This window comes from Ptiloglossa arizonensis, chromosome 12, assembly GCF_051014685.1.
Source record: "Ptiloglossa arizonensis isolate GNS036 chromosome 12, iyPtiAriz1_principal, whole genome shotgun sequence".
NCBI classification, from domain to species: Eukaryota; Metazoa; Arthropoda; class Insecta; order Hymenoptera; family Colletidae; genus Ptiloglossa; species Ptiloglossa arizonensis.
The window spans coordinates 2,757,686-2,782,519 of NC_135059.1; the positions used below are offsets into that span (position 1 = coordinate 2,757,686).

The window sequence follows — 24,834 nt, forward strand, 5'->3', positions numbered from 1 at the left end:
ACCAATTTGAAAGTGTTCATAATAATTCAATCACCAATTGTGCGTAGAATCGTTAAAAAAGATTCGAAGACATCCTCCATTGTTTGGTCGCCGGTCAAAACGACAAAATATGAAATAAAACATACACATATATTTTTTATATTAATTAAGTCCATCAAACTTGGAATAAGTACCAATTTGGAAGTGTTCATAATAATTCAATCACCAATTGTGCGTAGAATCGTTAAAAAGACATCCTGCGTTGTTTGGTCGCCGGTCAAAACGACAAAACGACGAGGTAACCTCCTCCAACCCTCTTTAAGCTCGTTTATTCGTCCGAATGGCGCGCGAATTTGCTTATCGCCTAAATATTCGTTTACCGAATCGAACGTCGTTGTTTCGCCCGGTCGCGTTATTCACAGCGAGCGATTCCACCGACTTCGGACAAGATGGCTACGACGAACTCGATGACGGTGGTAGTAGCGCAGAAGTTCGGTCGTTTTTATGCCCCGTGACTGGCGCCAATTTAGAAACGAACTCTAATGTCACGAAATTGTTTTTCATCCGACGGCGGACACGAAAGGGCCGTCGCGAAAACGTCGCGATAAAGACAACGGTGATCCCGTGCACGTAATGAGTCGCCGGCAATTTCAGCTGCACGCAGTGGAAATTACCGTTGCACGGGGGTGGCAATTGCGGCGAAGACAACACGAGGAGTCGGCAAACAATTCTCCTGTCATTTCTCTCTCTCTTTCTCTCTTTCTCTCTCGTTATTTGTTTTTTTCTCTCTTCCACTCTTTTCAAAAGCGTAACTTTGCTCCATTCAGGCTCGAATCGCAGACGTTGAGTCCGTTTAGAAAACTACGCGGGCTGACTAACGATCTGACGTTTATTCGTTTAATTTCGCGACATTAATTGAAAAATTTCACCGTCGTTTTGGTTGTTCGTTAACGAGGGAAAATGGATAGATTTGCTGTTGGCGCTGGGGCGGAAATTTGCCGCGCGTGTTCACCGGCTTCGTAGATTTAAATGGATCCTTTTACGCGGACAGTTTTAACCGCGACTGATCCGCGCCGGACATCCGCGGTTTACCACCTATATCCATAGATCGCCGTGTAATGTAGTACGTTATCTGTGCACGGCCATTGCGAGTGGTTTGAATTTTCGATGGACACGTTTCGAATCACCGACCGACCGGAGTTTTGTCTTCTCTTCTATCGAGAGGGACGAGACTTTGACAGAATGGATCCTGATTCGTTACTTATCGAATTCACCGTTGAAAAAGAAAACCGTCAGTGCGGGAGCGGAGAAATTTACCGAAATGGAACGACATTGTTTGCGGTCGCCTGTATTGTGGCGTTTTTCGGATCGAATTTTAAATATTGCCCGATGAGCTGACTAAGACATACGAAATTTCAAGAAAATGATAGGAATTGAGAAATAATTACTTGTAAAAGAGAGGAAAGTAATACGATGACGATACGAAAGTAAAGAAGCTTCGATTATTGATTTCTTAACTCTCCAGAAGAAAAATTGGAAGAAAAATATCTTTTGTGGGAATAACCGCTTACTTGTTTTTTAATTTGATTTAAAATTGATTTTCTGTAAACTTATTGTCGATATAAGTGTATTTTCCAGATAGAGAAGTAGAATTTTGTATCGTACAGTTTGACATTCTTATAGATTTTCTTGTTAGGAATTTTGTTTCTACACGAAATTATGTGTATGCAATTTTTCTTATCTTGTACTGTTTTATAGCTTTGAAAATCGACGATCACAGGATAATCGTTCGTGGGTGTTAGTATTTTTAGTATATTTCTCAGTTCGATTTTCTACGTTAGTGTTTACATCTTTTAACAATTTTGAAAGAAGAAAGGATCCCTGAAAGTGATTTTAAAAAAAAAACCCTACACCCTGAAAGGACTCTTCAATCGGTTTCGAAATCGATTTTAAATTTACTTCGTGCAAAGCTTCTCCTGATTTTCTCTAAATAGAATATTGAATCTACGGCTTAGATGCGTTAAATTTACATTCGTTGTTAATTATTACTCGATTCTAAAACCGTGGTGGCTGATTTAAATAATTTTTCGTGAATTCTTCACGTTTCCTCTTGTCTATTATAAATAATTATTTACTCGCTGTCCGACTGTTCTATTTCTTACTACAAGACGTTCTTCGAATTGTTCCATTGTTTCAACAATATTAGCAACATTGGTGACTGCAATGTTTCACTAATATTCTTTTATCGTGTTAACGACTTTCTCTCTTCGAAAACTCTAAGATTTTTGGACCACTAATTTGATAGTTGCTTATTATTAAACGATCCGTGTTATATTTTCTGATTATATATTCTATTGTTGGAAAAGTCTCAACTATTAACTATTTTCCTATATACTGTTCTTGCTTTATAATAACATTCTACTCTTTTACTGCTGTTTCTTTTTCTGAAATTTTGCATTTATAAAAACATCGTTGTGTGCCACAAAATAAAACAAACTAACAATATACAGACCGAGTTACGAGAAGCAGACCGCCTAAGCATTTTGCATCTCTCGAAGATATTAATTTATTCGAATAATGTCATCAAAAACCGCCAACCGCTGATTTCCTGATATTTACATACTCAGTAACACAATCGTAACATAAGCTTTACTAACGTTATTATTCCACGAATATTGATATTATTTGTGTATAATATTAATTACAATATTAGAGGTTAATCAATTATGTATTGAAACCTCAATACGTGAACTATAATTTACCCTCCTCTGGCCCGCTGGGTATTGTAACGTAGATACCTAAACATCAAGATTATTATTGAACAGAAAATAATTAGTTTGTCAAAATAATAATTATTGCGTGTTCGTCGATCTCCGTTTAAACGTTTCTTGCGGCATTTATCTCAATAATCGTTAAAAATAATTTACCCACTGGAACGCATTAATTTACATTCAGACGAACGTTTAGAAACAAGTCGATAAAGATTGTAGCTCGAGAATTAGCACTAACAATGAACGTTTTTTCAACTTTTGTTGCTTAAACGTGTCTACCGAACCCTGAGTTTTTCGAGATGGCCACGGTGTAATAATGTAATTAAATACAGATGACGAGAACAGAAGAATAACGAAATAAGTAAATATGAGTTAGGACAGTAATCGTCTACTCCGTATCAAGCATTGTTAAAGGAATACGTCGGTCAAGTAACAATTTCAAGTGAGTCGATAATCAGAGAGCCACTTAACTCTCGACTTAACACTGGGTCCTTTTAGACGTAGAAACTTTTGCTCATTTATACCCTTAGTACAAGTAATACAATTAATAAAGATACAATCAAATAATAGAATGTTTATTCGAAATATGTCCTTTTTTAAACACACTTTTTGGGGATCAATTGTAGCGTGAATTTCTTCACACTGAAACTCTGTCAATTTGCAATATATACACAGCTGGTAAAATTTGACCTACAGAACCACTCTTTCGCTCGTACAATTTCTCAAGGTTCTATTCGTCAATAAAAACGAAATATTTACGCAACGTCAGAATTACAACGACCCCCTCTATTTTATCCTATGATATAAATGGGTCTGTTTAGACCCAAGCGTGGTTCTTCCTCTACTCAAACCGCTGGTGTCGCGAGGGAAAAAAATAAAGTCGCATAAAAGATGCATCGAAGTGAATATATTTTATTCACCGCACCGGGACTATTTTTCTTTCTCCGTTCAAAAAGCAACTCAGAAACGAGTGGGCGGAGGTAGATCCAGATGGGCGTTCGATGAAATAAAGCAAGCGTAAGCACGCCGAGACGGTGTAATTTATCGCGCGGGGGGCCGTGGCTTGTCCAATATTCTCGCGAGCGGGGGTGTATATTTTTCTTCGAACGTCTCTTTCCCGTCGTCGGTGCCATTTCCGACAAGGAAACACCATCCGAGGTAACTGTAGCGACTCGGCTTATGAGAAAGCGACGACGCGCGCTCCGTGGGGGGTGTGTCCATTCGAGACGTTGTAAAAGAGAAAAGGAAGATGAAAAAGACCGGGGTGGGAAAAAAAAAAAAAAAACACGAAGAAACGGCGGAGACTTGATTACAATGCGACGAACACTGGCAACTGTAGTTATCAATTCCCGCGGATCCGCGCGATTCATCGACGGGAAAGCAATATCCTCGAAATCGATTTCTTCACGGGGCTGGCTACCCAGAGCCGCCGTGTCGGGCTTCTCGGGACAGTGATAGACCATCGCGAAGTAGATCGAAAGACGGAGACATTTTCCCCTGCCAGCTGGCCGGCCGATCGGCGACGTGACTGTCGTCTCTGCCATCGTGATTCGCAATTATCGAATCCAATTTGTCCGTCAGAAAGGCGCGGGCCGAGCGACCGTGGAGAAGGGAGTGGGCGTCGGGGTACGAGAAAACGTAGAAAAAGAGCGGGAACGGGGCAATCGAACGCAGAGAAAATGACGAGGCGGACGACGTGAAAATGGAGAGAGAAAGAGCTCGCCACCCCGGAATTAACTCTAGTGCACCTTGCACGGTAATTACTTTACGTCCGATCGATATCATGAATTCGAGCGCGGCACCCCACCGGTACACGCGACCCGAAGAAAGAACAAGGGGGAACAATAATCCGGGGTAGCTGCGTACCGCTCTGTCGACGAAACGATTCTGTCAAACCGCTGTATCCGTTGTTGCGTTACTCGCGTACGAATTTTACGAGAAACGTGGCTCTGCGACCGTTGGAAACGATTGAGCGGATAATACATCGGAGATGTCGCTAATAGATTAAGGAATTTAATATTTTTCGAGTAGTGGGATTCGAGTATGTTTGAAGGAAGGACAGTACGGTTTTTATGTACTTGTATTTATTGCTACTAGGGTGGTTACATGTTTGTCGAAGTGTATCGTTTTAAATGACTCCATTCGTTTTGACGAATGAGTTCTCCAAGGGAAAAGTGTCGATCATTTTGTCCTATTGTTCGAAACAGGTGAGTATCAAAAACGATACACGAGGTTAATTCGACGTCTTAGAATATCGAGACAAATTTCCACTCGTAGTAAAATTGCGTTGTATATTTCTATTTTATACTTAATAGCTTTTGAAGGAATGTACATTTTTCAAATATCTAATTCTCAAACTTTCTTTTCACGATTTCGTCGCATTATAATCGATCTACCCTAATATTTTTGAAAGAATTCTCATTTTTCAAAAATAAATTTTCAAACTTTCTTTTAGTAATTTTCTCGCATTATAATCGATCCACTCTAATATTTTTTAAAAGAATTTTCATGTTTCAAAAATTAAATTTTCAAACTCTTTTTTCGCGGTTTCGTCGCATTATAATCGATCCACCCTAATATTTTTTGAAAGAATTCTCATTTTTCAAAAAATAAATTTTCAAACTTTCTTTTAGTAATTTTCTCGCATTATGATCGATCCACCCTAATATTTTTTAAAAGAATTTTAATTTTTCAAAACATAAATTTTCAAACTTTCTTTTAGTAATTTCGTCGCATTATAATCGACCCATCCTAATATTCTTTAAAAGAATTTTCATGTTTCGAAAAATAAATTTTCAAACTTTCTTTTAGTAATTTCGTTGCATTATAATCAATCAACCCTAATATTTTCTAAAAGAATTTTCATTTTTCGAAAAATAAATTTTCAAACTTTCTTTTAGTAATTTCGTCGCATTATGATCGATCCACCCTAATATTTTTTAAAAGAATTTTCATTTTTCAAAAAATAAATTTTCAAACTTTCTTTTAGCGATTTCGTCGCATTATAATCAATCAACCCTAATATTTTTTAAAAGAATTTTAATTTTTCAAAACATAAATTTTCAAACTTTCTTTTAGTAATTTCGTCGCATTATAATCGATCCACCCTAATATTTTTTAAAAGAATTTTCATTTTTCGAAAAGTAAATTTTCAAACTTTCTTTTAGCGATTTCGTCGCATTATAATCGATCCACTCTAATATTCTTTAAAAGAATTTTCATTTTTCAAAAAGTAAATTTTCAAACTTTCTTTCAGCGATTTCGTCGCATTATAATCAATCAACCCTAATATTTTCTGAAAGAATTTTCATTTTTCGAAAAATAAATTTTCAAACTTTCTTTTAGCGATTTCGTCGCATTATAATCGATCCACTCTAATATTCTTTAAAAGAATTTTCATTTTTCAAAAAGTAAATTTTCAAACTTTCTTTCAGCGATTTCGTCGCATTATAATCGATCTACCCTAATATTTTTAAAAGAATTTTCATTTTTCAAAAAGTAAATTTTCAAACTTTCTTTTAGCAATTTTGTCGCATTATAATCGATCCACCCTAATATTTTTTAAAAGAATTTTCATTTTTCGAAAAATAAATTGTCAAACTTTCTTTTAGCGATTTCGTCGCATTATAATCAATCAACTCTAATATAATATTTTCTGAAAGAATTTTCATTTTTCAAAAAATAAATTCTCAAACTTTCTTTTAGCGATTTCGTCGCATTATAATCGACCCACCCTAATATTTTTTGAAGGAATGTACAATTTTCAAACTTTCTTTTAGTAATTTCGTCGCATTATAATCGATCAACCCTAATATTTTTTAAAAGAATTTTCATGTTTCAAAAAATACATTTTCCAACTTTCTTTTCACAGTTTCGTCACTCTTTCTAACCGATCGGTAAAACCGGATTGAACGCAAGAGAAATTCAATGTTTGACTATGCCACACGTGGTTACGAATGGAATCGCGAGGTAAAGGGGTTAACGGATTCGCTGTTTCTTCCCCGTTTGCTAGCACGGTATTCTCCAGACGACCGTCTCGAACGATTTACCGGGCGACAATTTGTCCGCGGTGGAAAATCGTGAACGGTGAGCTGTCTGTCTTCGAGTCGCCGCGAAATCTCTTCCAGTGACGTAAACGTCGCCACTTGTGTCGATCTCTCGTCGATTAGATGGTATGGAAACGCTTAATAATCGAGCGACGAGCGACTGGAGAGAAACGGGGACTGGTGTATGAAAGGGACCGGGTGGATTGGCAAATGGGAGTGACCGAACTATCTAATCGCGAATGCGCAAGTTCTTGGGCCGTGGAGCCGGTCTTGTTGTTACCAAGTTCCGTGGCAAAGTGTCCGGTTTCTATGCAACTGTTTAAGGTTACGCTCACATTTAGAGTCCCGACCGTCATTCACGGACAAGGGAAGCATTACGCGAAGCTGAAACGCTGTTTGACACCATTGAACATCAAATAGGGGCGGAGGGTGTAAAACGCGCAAGAAGGTCCTTGTTTAAGGCTCTGACTACTGATAACATCGATGAGCGTTGATTCGTCCCTCGTAAAAAGATGATCAAAGGATGCATTAGTCGGATAACGTAGTCGAAGATCCTCCGGTGTACATCACTTAAAATTCTTTCGTTGCTGCTTAGAGTCGGTGAAGTACAACTTTTAAGAAAACGACTTGTGTAAATAGTACTTAAAAAGAAAATTTACTTTTGGAGATTTACCAGAATGGAATTGTAAATGAAAATTAAAATGTAATTTGTAACAGACGAAAGTCGTGGAATAGGAAAGAAAAGAATATTTGTTAACGTATGGTTCGTTCATTTCGTCTACTTTCGAAGTTGATAAGAGTTAGAGAACCAATTGCTCGAATTGTACCTATTACACTGTATTAAAGAAAAGTGTGTCGGTTAAATTGTACTTGGTAAAACATTTGAAGAACAATATTCAATTTTCGCTCTCGATTTGCGCACGAATTGGTACGGAAAGAAAGTATAAAATTGAAATATCCGAAATGGGTAGAAATTCGACGACTCTGCCATAAATAGACAACATTCGTCACTATTATTATCGAAAGTTTCTTATTCCCATTTCGATGTAACGATCACTGTTCGCTCATTACAGGACTTCACGCTCGATATCGGATTTTTAATTTCACCAGGCGCTCGTTACAACGGCATCTTTTCAATTAACAATGCAATTTATCTCCTTCCTGTTCGTTGGTTCCGGGTCGACTGGGGAGGCCGTTGAATCGAGATTACAAAACAAGAGTAGCCCCGCACCGAGAACCGAGCGAAACTTTGCGTTACGAGCTATCAACAACATCGATGGGGAACTTGTTATCATTAATTAATACGAGGGTTACATGCGCGAACGGGCGGCGATTAATAAAGTTATCGCTCGCAGATGTTAACGCATCGCTCGCGGCCCGCGATTCCTCGCGATCGTTGAATTTTATTTCAATTAATTATTTCTAGCTTGTTATCGCGAGACGGTGACAAGCGTTATCGCGTACGAGCGTCGTAATGCGTCCACTTGTGCGCGCGATCCGTCGTTTAATCGAATCGAATCACCGATTCTATTTTCGCGCGTATTTCTCCTTGTTTATTAATTAATATCTCGTCGATTAAGGGGTTAACGAGACCGCCATAGTCCGTAGAACCCTATCACGTGTACGTCGTCTACGTTCTCGTGCAGTCGACCGATCGAAAGGCGTCGACAGGCGTCGTGTGTCACGTTGGCTTATCGATTCTGTTCCACCGTCGAGAGATTTTTCAAAGGGTTTCCCTGGTATACGGTTAACTGTAAAATAGTCAAACGGTGCAATCTGCCAGAACGCGTACAATCGATTACATCGACGACGAGGCAGGGTGGGGTCGACGGAGGTATTCTTTTCATTTTCCAGTCTTGCGCCATCAAGACGTACCTCGACACCTCTAACGTTCGAGATTTGCATCGATCGGGGCTGTGGTTAAAATACGAGCGAACTATAAGCGATTCGGAGAGATTCGAGTAATGATACTTTATCGTGGCAAGCTCGTATATGCTAAGAAGGAGAATAGCGATAATCCGGTATCGAGCGACGAAAGAGAGAAAAGAAAGAAACGAGAACAACGAGTTAAAGTACAGAAGCAAAGTTGGATATACGTACGAAGAGGTGAATCTTTGAAATTTCGTGTTACGGTGGGAGAAATTACAAGTCGTGAAGATTTCCGACAAAAAATCCAGTACACCTACATAAGTGTACTTTAATTCGTTATTTTCGTGTCGTTCTTTTATTTTTTCTTTCTTACGCAACTTGCTTCCTACGTTCATTTAATCTTACTTCAACACGTAAACTCGTTGTTCCCTTTTCCTCATTTTGTTTCTTCTCTCTATTAAAATGATCACACCTTACTCGTGTCCAAGTAACTTCGAACAAACGTATATTTAATTTTACCTCTACACGTTACGTCGTTATTCCCTTTTCTTCTTCCCTTTCATTTCGTTATAATCGTCAAAGACTACTCGTTTCGCGGTGAAATCCCGCGTTCGGTTTGCGGCTGGTACGAGTCTGTATTCGAGCAACTCGATGCGGTTAACCCGATCGGTAGAAAGCGGGACGATACTAATTCAAATTATGGATCGTCGAAAATTTGCTCTCCCCGGTGAAATGCAAATGGGCGGCACGTTTCGCCTATCTTTCACGGGGTTCCAGCACACGGATGACTTCACACTGTAGGGCAATCGAGCGATCGAAAGGTGACGGCGGGGTTGCATCGAGCGTCGGCTTATCGGCTCGACGACGTGCTACTCCTTAAAGGGATGAACGTTTAAAGGATTTTCGAGGGTGTTAAGAGGGGGATGGGCGGACGGGGCGCAGTCTGTGCAACTTCGCAGCTCGCACCTTCGAGGCCGTTGACGGCGAAACGGATGAAATATCGTATCGATTTCCCATCGTGAATGCTCGTAAACCCCTCTACTATTTTCCCTGTCTGTCATTTCCTCTCTTTTTTCCCTGGTATCGCGCGGAATCTTCTTCAGAGACTGGAAATGCATGGGTCAACGAGCAGTCGGTCGACGAAGCTGAAACGAGAGAAAGATAGAGATAGAGAGATAGAGTGAGAGAGAAACGGATCATGTGTGTCCGTTTTCTCCGGTTACCGGTTCACGTGGTTGTTTTTATTTTCGTTAGCGTTTTCCTTTGGCCGAGAGAGAGCCCGGCCAGGTGCTCGCGGCTTTTGTAGTCGTTAGAATGGAATTTTCAGTGTGTGTCGGACGTCGGTCCGGTTCCTCCCGGTCGTACACAAGACCGAGAACAGCTCACGGTTGAAGGGACGCTCGATCCGATACTCGACAGGTAAAAATGTTTCAACTCCTTTCAGCGGAAAAGTCGATACGTCTTGTCGGCCCGATAACCGTTGACTGACGTATCGTTGATAATTTCGTTCTTGACGCGTGGAGAACGTATCTTAGCTCGTCGACCCGATGCTATTCTCTGCGCGCCGACTATCTGAAAAGTCGTGTTCCGTTTATTCGCTCGTTAACGGAGCATCCGTGAATATTCTCTTGTTATTGATCGGAACGAACGAAATGGACCGGATCGTTGCTCGACGACCGAATATTTCTCCAACAGCGGTACGATATTGTAGTATCGGATTTTCGGCGTCCGCTTAGGCCTGCTTCGAGCGTAGACCTAAACAAGATAACGTGCGCGGTTGGACTCGAGTTGAAGTAAACATTTAGCGCCGATCGGCCCGCTAGCTTTCCTGGAAGGCACGAGTATCCTTTACAAGGGGTCTTGTGCGACGACCGAGCGTGAGAATGCATGGGGATGAAAGGAAATACATGTGGTTCGGAGAAAGTGAAGAGTGTTTAGAAAAGACGGGTGATTGGGATGGCCGAGCGTGGCCGAATGTCTGAAATGAGAGAGACTGAGGATTGGAATGAAAGAGAATGAATGGGAATGACTATATAGAGCGCGAGAAGAACGTAGGAACATAGTATGACAAAGTATGACGACGAGAGTATGTCCGAAGAGTGTGTCGCGGATAGTATGACTAAAAAGACGATAAGACGAGACAACTAAAAGACGTATCCAGCGAAACTAACCACTGACACTACATCTAACACTACCATCATTGTAATATATAATATTATTAAATATACTTTAATATACCACATCAGAGCAATAGTTATTTGGGGGCTCGTACGGGGATAAATCATTCAAAGACCTCTTCTCCAGAGATCCAAGTGATAGGAGGAGAGAACGGAACAACAATATTACAATTATTAAATACAAGTAACGTTGTGTCTAATATTGTTCGCCAAGAACTGAACACTAGGATTTGCGCAAAGATGAGCAAGATTTGGAAACGTAGTTATCTAGCGGAAGTAAAATAAGGAACAATTATCGACCGAACTAAGTGTACATCAGCGCACGATCTGGCATCAATTATAATTATTGCGATTCCATTATCCACTCTCATAGTAGAATGTTTTTAAATAGATCAGACAAATCAAAAAACATTCAGGAAGGGTACTGTTATGATCAAAACTGAAAGGAATCAAACATCTTCGGATTTAAAAAACTCAAAACAAAAATTATGGATGTCTCAACTTTAAAGTGTTGTCATTTTTTCCTAATTTAAATTTTTTTAATGTTTCTTTTCTTATTATATTCTTAGATTCTTTTTCTAATTTAAAATTTTTTAATTTCTTTTTATTATCTTATTCTTAGATTCTTTTTCTAATTTAAAATTTTTTAATTTTTGTATTATTATTTTATTCTCAGATTCTTTTTCTAATTTAAAATTTTTTAATTTGTTTTGTTTAATTTCATTCTTAGATTCGCAGGAGTGTCGCAACCGTGCCAACGCCCTAAGCAATCTTTTAAAGCACCCCTTAACTATCATTCCTTGACTTTTACAATTATTATTATTTTCTATTGAAAAAATTTGCAAGCACTCTCGGAAAATATACCAACCTGTGACGAAAACCACTGCGTTTGAAAGTATGTACTACGGTTTCTACTGAAAAAAAATTACCAAAGAAGTACTTATTTTCCTTCCAAAAACCAGAAAAATCCCCTGGACGCATCGTAGCCGGTATAATTTTACGATCATCGAGACCGAATTCGTCGATCTTCACCCTCTTTCAACGAAGAGGGGACGGTGCACGGTGCGCGTGGAAACGTTGCGTCGTTTATGACGTTTAATAAATGACAAGAGCGACGAAAATTGATTCGAGGAAAAATAAGGGTAAGCGTTTCCCGCGTTGCGTCCAACATCAGATGTGCCACGACCCTCGTTTGAAATTACCCGTAATTTTTCTACCACGAGTGACGGAGATGAAGGTAGGGTTGAACTTGGCCCGTACTCTACGGTTCCCCGCGCCATTGTCGGCCCCGCTTGGAATTCAATTCGAGTCCAGTGAATTCTCAGTATCTCGAGAACACTCGCGGAAACGCGACAAGAAGGTGTTCGTGGATGCAAAGCCGTAAATCTCCGGCCGCTAATTGAAACGACGTCGAAAGAAGGAAACGATAGCGCAAGAGGTTCCACGGAACTGTCCCGTGTCGCTACGATGAGAAGAGGAGAAGAGAAGAAAGAGGGCACGCTTCTTCCAGCCGTTTTTCATGCCTTCTCTGACCTCTTTCCCGTCCCTCTTCGTTCCGTAGCTTCGTTTATAGTCGGAATAAAATCAACCGGCCGCCCAAGGTTAATCCTACCACTGCGAATCATTCTGGGCGTGACTCTCGATCGTTGCGTTCGAGAAACACACACCGCTGAAAGACCACGAGAGTTTCACGTACCACGAGTCGAAGAGTTTATTTCCAAACAGTCGTAAATCCGTATTTTTAGAAAACGAAGATCGCGCGATACTGAGCTTACGTGGTGTTGGATCTCGCGGAAAGCTCTTGCGTTTTTTCCGGTAGGTTGTAGTAAATCTCTTTAACTGCAATCTCTAAATTCTTTAAAAATACTCTTCTTGTAAAATTCGATCGTTTTATTTGTAAAATAGTCGTCTTATCGGTTATTGAATATTTTGTCTCGCGATATACAGTGCCGGACGAAAGTATTGGCACAGCATCATTGTTCTGATACAAGTGCTTATAACTATGAAACAAATTGATAAAAAGGAGAAATTTTTTAATACATTTATTTATTTATTATTCTAGATTATTATTTAACAGAAACAGTAATATAAATAAAGTGATATGCGAAATAATAACAAAAACATATTTATTGAGCGTTTTAAGCGTGGACAAAAGTATTGGCACAAATGATTGAAAGTACTTAGAAATTAAAAATTAATATTTGGTTGGCCCTCCATTCCTCATGATAACTTCCTTCAATCGTTTTGGCATTGAAGTTACCAATTTTTTTGTAAAATCCGGCTCTATATTGTTCCATTCTTGTAAAATAATAGCTTTTAATTGGTTTTTGTTTGTTATATTATATTTTCTAATTCTTTTTTCTAATTCATTCCAAACATGTTCGATGGGATTCATGTCTGGACTCTGGGGTGGGGTATTTAACGTGTGTGCGGTATTGTAAACGATCCATTGTCGTACAATATAGGCAGTATGTTTTGGATCATGGTCTTGTTGAAAATAAAAATCACGCGGGAGATTTAATTTATTAGCACTTTTAAATAAGTTTTCCTTTAATATATTTAAATATACATATTTGTCCATAATCTCATCTATGAATACTAATTCGCCAACCCCAGACGCTGCAATGGAACCCCATACCATGACTCCACCTCCTCCATGTTTCACAGTGGCTTGTAAATGTTGTGGATCCATTTCCGTATTTGGCTTTCTCCAAACTAATACTCTGCCATCTGATTTAAATATATTAAATTTACTTTCATCTGAAAATAATACGTTATTCCAGAATGTGGGATCCTTTTTTATAAATTCTTTTGCAAATTCTTTTCTCATCTTCCGATTCTTCTTGGATATGTATGGTTTCCTTCTTGCGACACACGCAGAATATCCCGCATCTTTTAACACTCTCAGTATAGTTTTCGAACTTACTTCTTTTTGATTTTCTTCATTTAACTTTGCTCTAAGTTGCGATGAGTTTAATTTACAATTTATTTTCACTTCCTTTACAATTTTCCGTTTTTCTCTAACTGTTAACTTTGAGGGACGTCCACTTCGATTCCTACTTTTGAAATCTGATTGATTCTCAAATCGTTTTACGACACTTCTAATAGTGAATCGACTTCTATTAACACTTTTTGCTATTTCACTATAAGATTTTCGCATTTTGTGCAAATTTAATATTATTTTTCTCTCTTCACTTGTAGTTTCTTTCCCTCTTCTTGACATTGTTGCTTGTTATATTTCCTATGTTGCTAATCGACTGAACTTAAGGATGACTGTTAGAAAAAATGACTATCAGGGAATCCCCTACCTATACCATCAAGTAACAATCGGATTTTTTTCCGAGAGATACAACTACACTAAATTTTGTATAATGTGCCAATACTTTTGTCCACGCTTAAAACGCTCAATAAATATGTTTTTGTTATTATTTCGCATATCACTTTATTTATATTACTGTTTCTGTTAAATAATAATCTAGAATAATAAATAAATAAATGTATTAAAAAATTTCTCCTTTTTATCAATTTGTTTCATAGTTATAAGCACTTGTATCAGAACAATGATGCTGTGCCAATACTTTCGTCCAGCACTGTATAAAATTTAAAATAGGTTGTCGTTCCGAGGATTAAATCCCGTTTTGTTAAAGATCTATTGTTACATTTTGGAGATTAAATTCCGATACGTTTAATCTGAACACGACGAGTATTGCGAAATAAGGGCTGTCAGCGTATTTTTATATATCCTAGTATTTTGAGAATGAATTTCGATACGTTTAGCGAATATTTTCCGTATATAATTTAATCGACACAAACGCAATTAGATTAAAATGCAATTGAGTTTGAAGTCCTCGGCTGATAAAAATAATAAATACAAGCGATTCGCAGTAATCTGCAATCGATAAAAAATAGTAATTACATAAATGATATTGTAATGCTGCTCTTACTCCACAAATCAGTATCACCGATCCACGAATGATCCGGAACAAAAAATATTTTCAATTCAATCTTTCCTATGCAAATTGGAGGCGTTTTTGAGGTTCAGAGTCGTCAAGTAGCCCAATTGGTGGGGGTAGCGAAATGATAGAGTAGGACAGAGTGATCTTGACCGAGAGTTAATTTTCTTCCGACTATAGTTTCTTCCACGAGTAACAAATTCGTCCGACTACCGTGGCAAGTGTTCAGTTTCAGTGACGTAAACAACGACGTCGATGGTTCGAGTTACGACTCCTTCGAACTCGAGTGTCCGCGTTCTCGCCCCGGGTCGGCTTATTATAATCCTTTGTGAAGCCCGCCAAGGCTTCTCTGGCGAAGGTTTCTGGCCTTTGATCCGACCGGACGATCGATCATTGTGCAACGTCTCACGTTCGCGGGAAAGCAGTAGAAGAAGAAAAGACGAAGAATGAGCTCGATGCAGCGTGTCACCTACGTGAGCTGTTTTAAACGCAGCTGTCCGTGAACCCACTGTACACCCGCTATTTTATTGGATCATCCCCATAAATAACGCGGTTCTCTTTTCGGTACATATTCAAGCTGCGAACGAACGACCCTTCGTCGTGTCAGTTTGCACATCTTTCGAGATAATAATGCATTTTATGGAGCGGTTGTGTACGTTTCGCGAAGTTTTATGTTTGCATCGAAAAGTTACGTCAGAGCGATGGGCTGACAAATGAGAATGGGTTTGAAAATTTGTTTTCAAAGAGGATTTACGATTTCGTCGAATCTATTTCCTTGAAGTCCAAAAATGTCTATTGAATTACAAATCTACTAAATTTGATCAAGAACGCGATGATTTTTGTAAAAATTATCGTCTATCGCGCGGAGCACTTCGATCCGGGCTCAGATCTAATTAATTGGATGGAAATAAAAAAATATTTGTAATCTGAAACACTTAAAACGTAGGGTAAGAATCTAATGTTTAATTTGGAACTAATACAAAATATTAAAGAAGAAATAAATTAAAGAATATAATTCATATACGATAGCGATACAAATTCGAGTGATAAAATTTCCTTCTTTTTATTTTACATTAGTTGAAGATTAGGTGTTCTTCCTGCTAGAACAGACTTTCTTCAATCATAATTTTTACAAAATCAATAGATATTGATCAAACATTGTATATGTGTATTTTCGTGTACATACATACTTTCAGACAATTTGATAAAAACACATACCTGTCATGGAAAAGAATTTGTAAATAAATTACCTTTTTTACAGTTTCACGAACCATACTAAATTTAAAAAACAGAAATACATAAGTAGTGCATTGAAATATTCTTTGAACTGTGCGTACGCACGAGAAATTGTACTCGTAACTAAGGGTTGTCGTCTTTGCCTGTGTTTCCTTATGAAATTCTAGCGATCTCGATTCAACGTTACAATGCTGTTCAACGAAAAGCTTCTTCGGTTACCTTTCCGTTTGTCGACGCATCCAATACATATGTCAACACAAAGATACGAGTTTCCTACATAATACTACTCCCTCGTCACGATATTTCGATGTTTTCGCAGAGCCAGCCGATGCCAATTATTTCATTTGCAAAACTTTCAATTTTCCGATAGAAACGATCAGTAAACCGTTAAAACGATCTATAAAACATTTCGTTTTATATATATTCGAGTTCATATATATTCGAGCTGTTCGAACATACTTGAACCTCAAATTGAAATATATAATACATAGTTTTGTTCCATCTCCGAAACATCAATGAAATTTCGTCTCCGAAACGAAATCAAAATGTGCTTCATTTGCACATATGTAATATTTACGTGTTACATACATCAGCGTAGTTGTTAATTTGTTTATAGTAAGTATATGATCTTTAAAAGCGATTACACCGATCGGCAATACCGAATCGGCGATATCAATAGCATGGACAAATATTCAACAATGTTGAAATACATATTCAACGATAGCTTTATTAGATGTTTGTACAAACATTTTTATACCCTGATTGTATACTTCTATACCTCGTATTCTTAGCTTATGTATTAATTACTTGTTTCTTGAATTTTCTTCATATTTTTGTTCTTATTTCCATTTTAATTTTTATTCAATTTAATTCATATTCGTTTTTGTAACAATTTTTCCTTTATCCTATACAAGAAACTATCGGAATGTTGTATATTAGTATGTACATAGGTTAAATTAGAATCGGTGACACATTTGTCGTGTAGATTTTTGATTATTAACAACTTTTGATAGAAAGTCATTTTTTCTAAAAAAAATAACAAGGAATTGAATTCTTCTGAATTTGAGACAGTTAGTGTTGGCTTAACAGATCTAACGTAGACGTATATAAAGTTAATATCAATTTGTACACTGAAAACGAGCATTTTACATCACAAAGGGTAATGAGCATATATTTAAACGTACTACAACAGCGTACTGATGTAATACGTCGCCCTACCATATTTTCGCCCTTTAAAATGCTCGCGACACAAAAGCCAACATTCACTTCTAAAATCGCATTAACTTTTATCCGAACTTTTTCACCGTAAGCATTATAAACATTTCTTGAATCCTTAATACATCCGTCGACAATGGAATTTCATAATTCAAAAGGAAAATAAATGATTTAACTGGATCGTAATATTAAACCATGCCAAACATACGATGCATTTATTTCGTTCGGGGCTTATTACATCAATCATACAGTAGTTAACTTAAAAACTAAACGTGTACCATTCAGGTGGCCCGAGTCCTAAATTTTAGTTATTTTAGTTAATTTTTTAATGATTTTAATTTATCCACAGAGACTCGAATAGTCTCCTACGTTCGACGAATGAAGAATCTATTCGATCGAAATCAAAGGGAAACAAGTTCGTTTTAAATTAGTTACGTCGAAGGTAACGCGAATTCTTTGTTTGTGAATTTCCGGTCTATAAATTCGCTCTTTCTCTCCGTTAGCCATTGGTTTAGATAATTCATCGTTTTGCGTTGCGCCTGCCTTTTCCCTTTACGTTTGAACCGTTATAATTCCAGCGGAGTCCAAGACCGAGTTGTGTGGTCGCGTGTGCATACGTGTGTCCTGTTGCGAGCGTGCAAATGGCGTGTTGAAATCGACAGGAGGCTCTTTAGGTATTTATTTGTAAGCCTGGTATATAAGCACCGTGGGTTCTCGTGTTGTGCCATTCGGAGAGACCTCGACAACCGCCACTTAAGCGGAACGCCGGAGGGGTGCCTTCCTTCCCCTGTATTCAATTAGTACACCGCACGAAATATCAATTCCATCGCTGGAAAGCTCCTTCGACGTTTTCGAATATGGGGAAATAAGAGGATACCGCCATTGAACTGTTGTTAATCTCCGAGTATTTGTACGTTTTATCGTACAGGGTATTCCGTTTGTGTCAATGCGACGAAATATCTCGTAGACAATAAATTAAAAGGAGAAAATGTGGAACTCGTTTTTCATGATTTCGAGGGAGGATTCAAATGGTATTAGTTTCTTAATGGGTGAACGTTTTTAAAGTTATTTCCAAGTCAACTTGGTTTTTTTCTTTTTTTTTTAATCATAAATCTATATTTTTTATTTTTGAATATTAAAATTTCACGTAAAAATGGGTAATAAGAAATATTCTTGGAATAAAAGATATAGATTTCTGAATAGAAAAAAAAATTTACTTGGAAATGATCTTAAAAATATACGTGCTTCGAGAAACTAATAATTTCGCTTGAATTCCGTTGTGTCGACTTAAATGGGGCATTCTGTATTTTTGAATTTTCGTTGCGACAAAGTTTATTTACTACTTCGTCCGATCGTGAACTCTGTAACAATAGATAACGAATCGAGAATGTTTTTTATAAAAAATATTCCTAGGATAAAAGATATTGATTTCTGAATAGAAAAAAAAATTTACCTCGAAATGATCTTAAAAATACACGTGCATTGAGAAACTAATAATTTCGCTTGAATTCCGTTGTGTCGATTTAAATGGGGCGTTCTGTATTTTTGAATTTTCGTTGCGACAAAGCTTTATTTACTGTTTCGTCCGGTCGTGAACTCTGTAACAATGGATAACGAATCGAGAATCTATTTATGTGAAAATTAGAAAAATTCAAAGAAGACAAAGGAACAAATGGTTCTTCCGTTCTGCCAATCTGACGTATATCTCTCCGAAGAGATACATTTTTGTACATAAATACGTTTGGACGTATTTTATTTTCAATAACGATAGAACATGAAAAATTCTTTACTTCGAGACAAAAAGATTTTGTCAATCATAGATGAAATAAATTGTACAATCGAGTGTAAAGTTTTCAGAAATATATTTTAACATTGTGAGCTTAAACAGGTGTAGCAGGTGATAGTTGGAAGAAGAGAGATGACCTTAGTAACGTTACGCTCTCTGTTATAATTTATTTCATTGTAATCCCGATACATACCTCTGTATACGAAGCAATAGAGCACGAGAATCTAAACTTTTGTGTCAACGAACACGGTGAAATGGCAATAAATATGCAATGTACAACGTGACAAACCCAAGAAGTGCCTGTAATATTTGCCCCATAACGGATGGGTATTTGTTCCCGTTGTTTGGGGAGAACAAATGAATCTTTCGATCGAAACGGTGACCTACGTTCGCCGGAAAACATAAATATACAATATAAACACTTGGTTAAAAATAAACACAGACGGAGAGATCAACTTTGGTATTAATATAAGTTGTTACAATTGGCTTCCGTAGCTCTCTGAACGCGAACGGGAACGGTTCATCGTTTAATTATTTTGACGCGTTTTTCAATTCTCCAGTAATTGAACTCGTATCGTAAAATTACAAGAACCTCGTCGTTGATTACCTTGATTTTTTTTTTCTTTTTTTTTTCAACTATTCCCTTCCCTTGTTCGCCGTAATCACTGCGCAAAAATTTCCGCGCGAACTGTGTAAATTCGCGCTACACATTTTACAGTTCGGATCCAATTAGGAACTTTCTTTTCGTACCTCTGTTTTATCGAAACCACCCCTATTCACGATCCAACTTCCATCCCTGTTGTATTTGCTCGTTCGGGCACACCCTCCTTAAATTAATAATCGAACCTCGTTTGTTTTGCAGAACATGGACGTGGCAAAGGCCTCCGAACGTCTGCTGAAGCTGGCCGTGAGTATAATACGATATATTTGAAAGCAAAATAGTCTAGTATACCGCTTAACAGTTACCGATGCTGTTGGTAAATAGGGGTTATGTAAAAAGAAACTAACACGGCTACACGGAGCTACTCGAGGGTAGCACGGTATCGGATATCAGAGAAGGCTCCGAAAATGTTTCGAGATTAGATTACTTGTCTATTTTGTACATCGAAAATGTGTGCGCGGCACGAACGAAGGGTAGTTGAATAATACGATAGGGGTAGTTTGTTGTTCAGATGTGGTATTGAATTAAAATTTACGACCGAAGCGAATATAATAAAGTAAAGCGTGAGCCGTAATAAAACAGCAATCAAGGAAGGAGGATTATTTAACTTTTTCTCTTTCTTGGCTGCAGAGAGATTAGAGAAAGAGAAAGAGAGGGAATTATAAAATTCCTCTTCTTCCATTTTTCTTTTATTCTTGTTTACACTTTATTTTATTGCATTATATTATATATATGTAAGAGAAGAGTGGGGGAGTAAGAGATAATTACTTAACATATAGATCTTACACTACGAACGAGAAACTTCTAAAACGTATTTGAACAATAAAGTGTGTAACTTGAGTTTAATTATTTTTAATTTTAATTTCAATTCGTATCATAAATCTGTAACGAAATATAATAATTTTTCTATCATAGAAGCTTAGCGTGGTTGCGAACGTTCGTTTGAAAAAGTCTTGATAACTTAATCGTTTGCGGGCATAAATACTTTTAACGAGTTTACAAGAAAAAGCTCTTCCTTCTTTTTTCGGATTACGTTTTCTGAGAACACGAGAGACAACTCTTGGACAATAGTATAGAAACGTGTACACGGCTCGTAAAATATATCCGCGTGCGTTTTTTCCGTACTCATCGCGTTCCGGAATTGTTTCCTCGTTTGCGTGGAGACCTTTCAGACGAAGAGCTTCGAAGCAATATTTGCGTACTCAATCTCCTTTTGGCGGTGGTCGTGTTCCACATGAAGTTCGTCGCGTCGAGGCGTCTCGTCATTCAATTTGAAGCGGAACCGTGTCTTCGATAAGTGTCGCGCTTAATACAGAGCGTCGTTGCGGATCTCCCCAGAGGATGACGGTAGTCAACAATAGGAATGGGATCAAGTTCAATATATATACTAGCGTATACGAGTCAATTCCAGTATCCGAGGTTCGTTGAGAATTGGTAAAATGAAATTTCAATTAAAGGGAATGTACTGTTCGTCCACGAGAAGAAAGCAAACGAGTGTTCACCGTTCCCGATTCAATTTATAATCTACCGGTACGATTTATAATCTTCCCCTACTGGTACACGCATTCGCGTTATTGAACGCTATACAATGGGATATTTGCCGCGAAAAAGGTGGACAAATGATGATTCTGCAAATTTTACGCGATTACTGTAAAATTTTTGTATCCTGGGTAGTTAAATGTATGAAGAGCAACAAACGAACATTTGTTTCTTGTTGCTGGTCAAATTTTATTTTTTTTGTTCTTTCATCAAAAGTTGAGAGGTTTCATGGCATGCGTTTCTTTTTTTAATTTGTATTCCAAAACTTCATTCATGTATAGTAATATTTTTAAAGTTTTAAATAAATCGTACATTTTTTGTTCATTATGGAAGCTTTATATATGGTTATATAGTATACCTACAAACAGGTTATACTTAGATATCATTTACATTTCCACGTGTATCAAAATTTGAAAATAATTAATAATTCAATGACTTTTATAACGATTGTAAAACTTTGATAACGATTTTGTTATACTTTCGGATTCTAACATTCGTAGGTTGGCAGAATTATATATGTCAAAATGAAATGGTGACAATATTAATGCTTCTTATTTGGTAACACTAAGGTAAAATAGATTTATAAAAAATAAACTTATTAATAATAGATGAATACTTACTTCGGTATTTTGATTTATCGAACAATGTGCATCATTGATAATAATAGATGAATACTTACTTACTTCGGTATTTTGATTTATTGAACAATATGCATCATTGACTTTACTTCCTTTATCACAAACAATAAATCTTCGTACGCGAACCACGTACATTTTTTCGGCAATGATCCACTTTCAGTACTCGCTACTTTGTTGTGTTCTTTACAAAATTAGCTTCGTAAATCGTTTATCATTCGTTCTGTTTCTCTGATTTCGCATTCATATTTTTCCGACAGAAGTACCATTTTATCATTCTTTAATTTCCGTTCTTGTATTCTTCGCTAGTAATCTTCCGTAAACATTCATTCATATGTAAGTCTTCGATAAGTGACAATATTTTCTCGTTCGTCCACATATTGATAATATAACGAAATTGATTATGTAACGTATTGATTATATAACGAAAAGAAAAATTTCGAAATACAAATCTCTGGAAGTACCGTCACGTTCCACTTTCTACGATCTCTCGACACCGAATACTCTACCTCGTTTATACGTCTTTAATATTTCGATTCATTCCCTGTGACGATATCAACGTTTATACTCTCAAGTTTCGAGCTCTTGGAATGCACTTTGATAAATATTGACTTCAGCTCTTGTCCACGGACAAGTCTCTTGTATCCCATCGTAACGAAAAACGAAATACAGGTCAATATCTGTCCGTGAACTCTCTTCGTCGTTTCACCTCGTCCTTCTCTACCTATAAATTGTCTATAATGTACAATAAACTGTCGACCAACTGCGTCAGAACACGCGTCTGCGGACAGTTCGTTCTCAATCTGGACAAGGTTAGGATGAAATAGGAGCCACCATTTATCCGCGGACTACCTTCAAACTTTTGCATTGTCCGCCATTTGTCCGTGGACAATGCACGTAAACTGTCTGTGCACAGTGTCTGCGGATAAAAATCCGCCTGGACGAGGCTTTACACTTGCAAAGTACAGCTGAGAGCTGGAAAAATGACTACTGAATGAAGGAGCACATAGAACTGTGTATAAGGGAAATGTGGATAGTCCCTAAACCAAAAAATATTGTTACGCCCCCTCCACAATACAAAATATAAAATATTACAAGTATTAGTAACGAGTAATAACAAATAGGAAGTTCACGTAACTCGACACGAGTATGAGAACAAGCAAAAAATTGTTTACGATCAATAGTATCCAATGTCTCATTTTATTCGATGCCCCTGGGTAACTGCCTTCATTATTAAGTAAATTCGACCCTGGTTACAACAAATAATGACAAGTTCAAAAAATATCATTAAACGAAGTTGAAATTCAATATTTTGTATAAGAAGTAATCGCCAAGGTGATCTCAAGGTCGTAAATCTTTAGTCAAGGTCGCTGAAACTTTGCAACTCAGGAACTGGTCCACGAGCGATCGTTCTCCTTGCATCCCGTTACAGAAGCTTCGAGAAACCAAATGACAAGGATTCGAATCTGCGTGGAAAATGGTCGATCCTATCGCTGATTAACAACGAGTGCAGCGCTACAGTGTCGGTCCGCGAAACGTGCGGCAACAACGACCGTTTGAATGCATCCTGAAAGTTTCGCGGAATGTATGAATTCGTGATTGAACTTTCGTCGCTCGTACAGCCGTTGGTAGCTGACGTTTCCATGTGAATTATACGCGCCGCAGCTTATAACGAAGTTTTCCTGTAACGTTGCTTCTGTCAATAATCGTCTCGTTCGATTCGAGGAATTGCTTCGTGGGACGTACACCGTCTCTCTCGCGATAAGATATTCTTTCCTTTCCGGTCTCCGTCTCCCTCCACTTGAGTCTCAATCGGTGTCTAGGGGGGAGTTATTTCAGGGAATCCGGAAACGGGAGGGCATTGGAACCTCGATGCGACGCGTATAATTCTCTTACAAAGTTCGTATTTCCTTCGGCTCTTGAGGGAACTTCAGACGCAACGTTCGCGAGTCGGTTCACGCAGCCGGATGTTTAATAGCTGGGACAAAATTCAGTGTCGTATTTCCACCGGTTTCGTCCGCGCTCGAGCGTCCCGCGGAAGTTCCGCGTCCGTGAATCCGCTCTCTCCAACTTTTCACTGAGCAGTGGATAGGAGATGGGAACGGGATCCTCGCCACTTGGATTCCGATTGTTTCGCGTGTGGCGAGGCGTTACGCGATCGTGAATCCCGAGATGATGGAGATTCCTCGATGGTGCACGTCCACGGATGGACAGCGTGGCGGGACTTTAAAGGATCGTTCCGCCATTGGAGAATCGAAAGAATCGATCCGAGAAACCTTGGACGACCGTGCGGAAACCGTCACCGTAGTCTCGATATTTCGTTGGAAACTCGAAACAGTTGATCAAATTATCGATATTTGTCATTTCGGAGAATTTGCTTTTCAATTTTGAAGCTTTTTTCTTTGTTCGTTTAAATATTTGTTCCGGTACCGCCATTTGCCACGTTCCTGTTAAACAAGAATTCGTTTGAAAATTTCGTTTCCGTCAACGTGCAGACAATATTTTCAATGTTCGTTTCATTACTCAATTTTCGTTACATTACGTACATTGAGAAATGTCAAGTCGTGGTAAATACACTCTACAATCTCGTATTATGATCTTAAATTATTCGCGTTTATAGTTTTCTCGCAAAAAAAAGATAATTGTACGAAACAACGCTTCCTTTTTCCGTTTACGATTGAGATAGGACATAAACCGTTACCGTCGTTACGCTGATTTTATCGGATTCTCCGCGCTGCGGAGTAACCGCGCTGTCCCCTAAACGGGAACGTAAACTTCGAAAACACGGCACGGTTAATTTGACGCGCAACATTTTCGGGGCGCTGTTGCAGCCGCGCCTCCGATATTCGCGTCTGTGCTTCCAATTCGTTGATTAAAATTTCCACTTGAAGTTCGCACGACGTGGTTCGCATACATCCGCTCACGCACACATTAACGTCTTTTCGCGGTTCACGCGACTCGACTCGA

General features: G+C 38.1%; 1 protein-coding gene across 3 annotated transcripts in view; it reads left to right on the forward strand.

Annotated features, from left to right (window-relative positions):
• Mdy (diacylglycerol O-acyltransferase) overlaps window positions 1-24,834 on the forward strand; it is a 243,134-nt gene that overhangs the window by 189,887 nt on the left and 28,413 nt on the right. For all 3 annotated transcript variants that reach the window (XR_012993772.1, XM_076324416.1, XM_076324417.1), the window contains one exon: window positions 19,895-19,939. Coding sequence is in view for 2 of the 3 variants with exons in the window: in XM_076324416.1 (XP_076180531.1) it covers window positions 19,895-19,939 (45 nt within the window). In the remaining variant the exon portion in view is untranslated. The remainder of the gene's footprint in view (window positions 1-19,894; window positions 19,940-24,834) is intronic.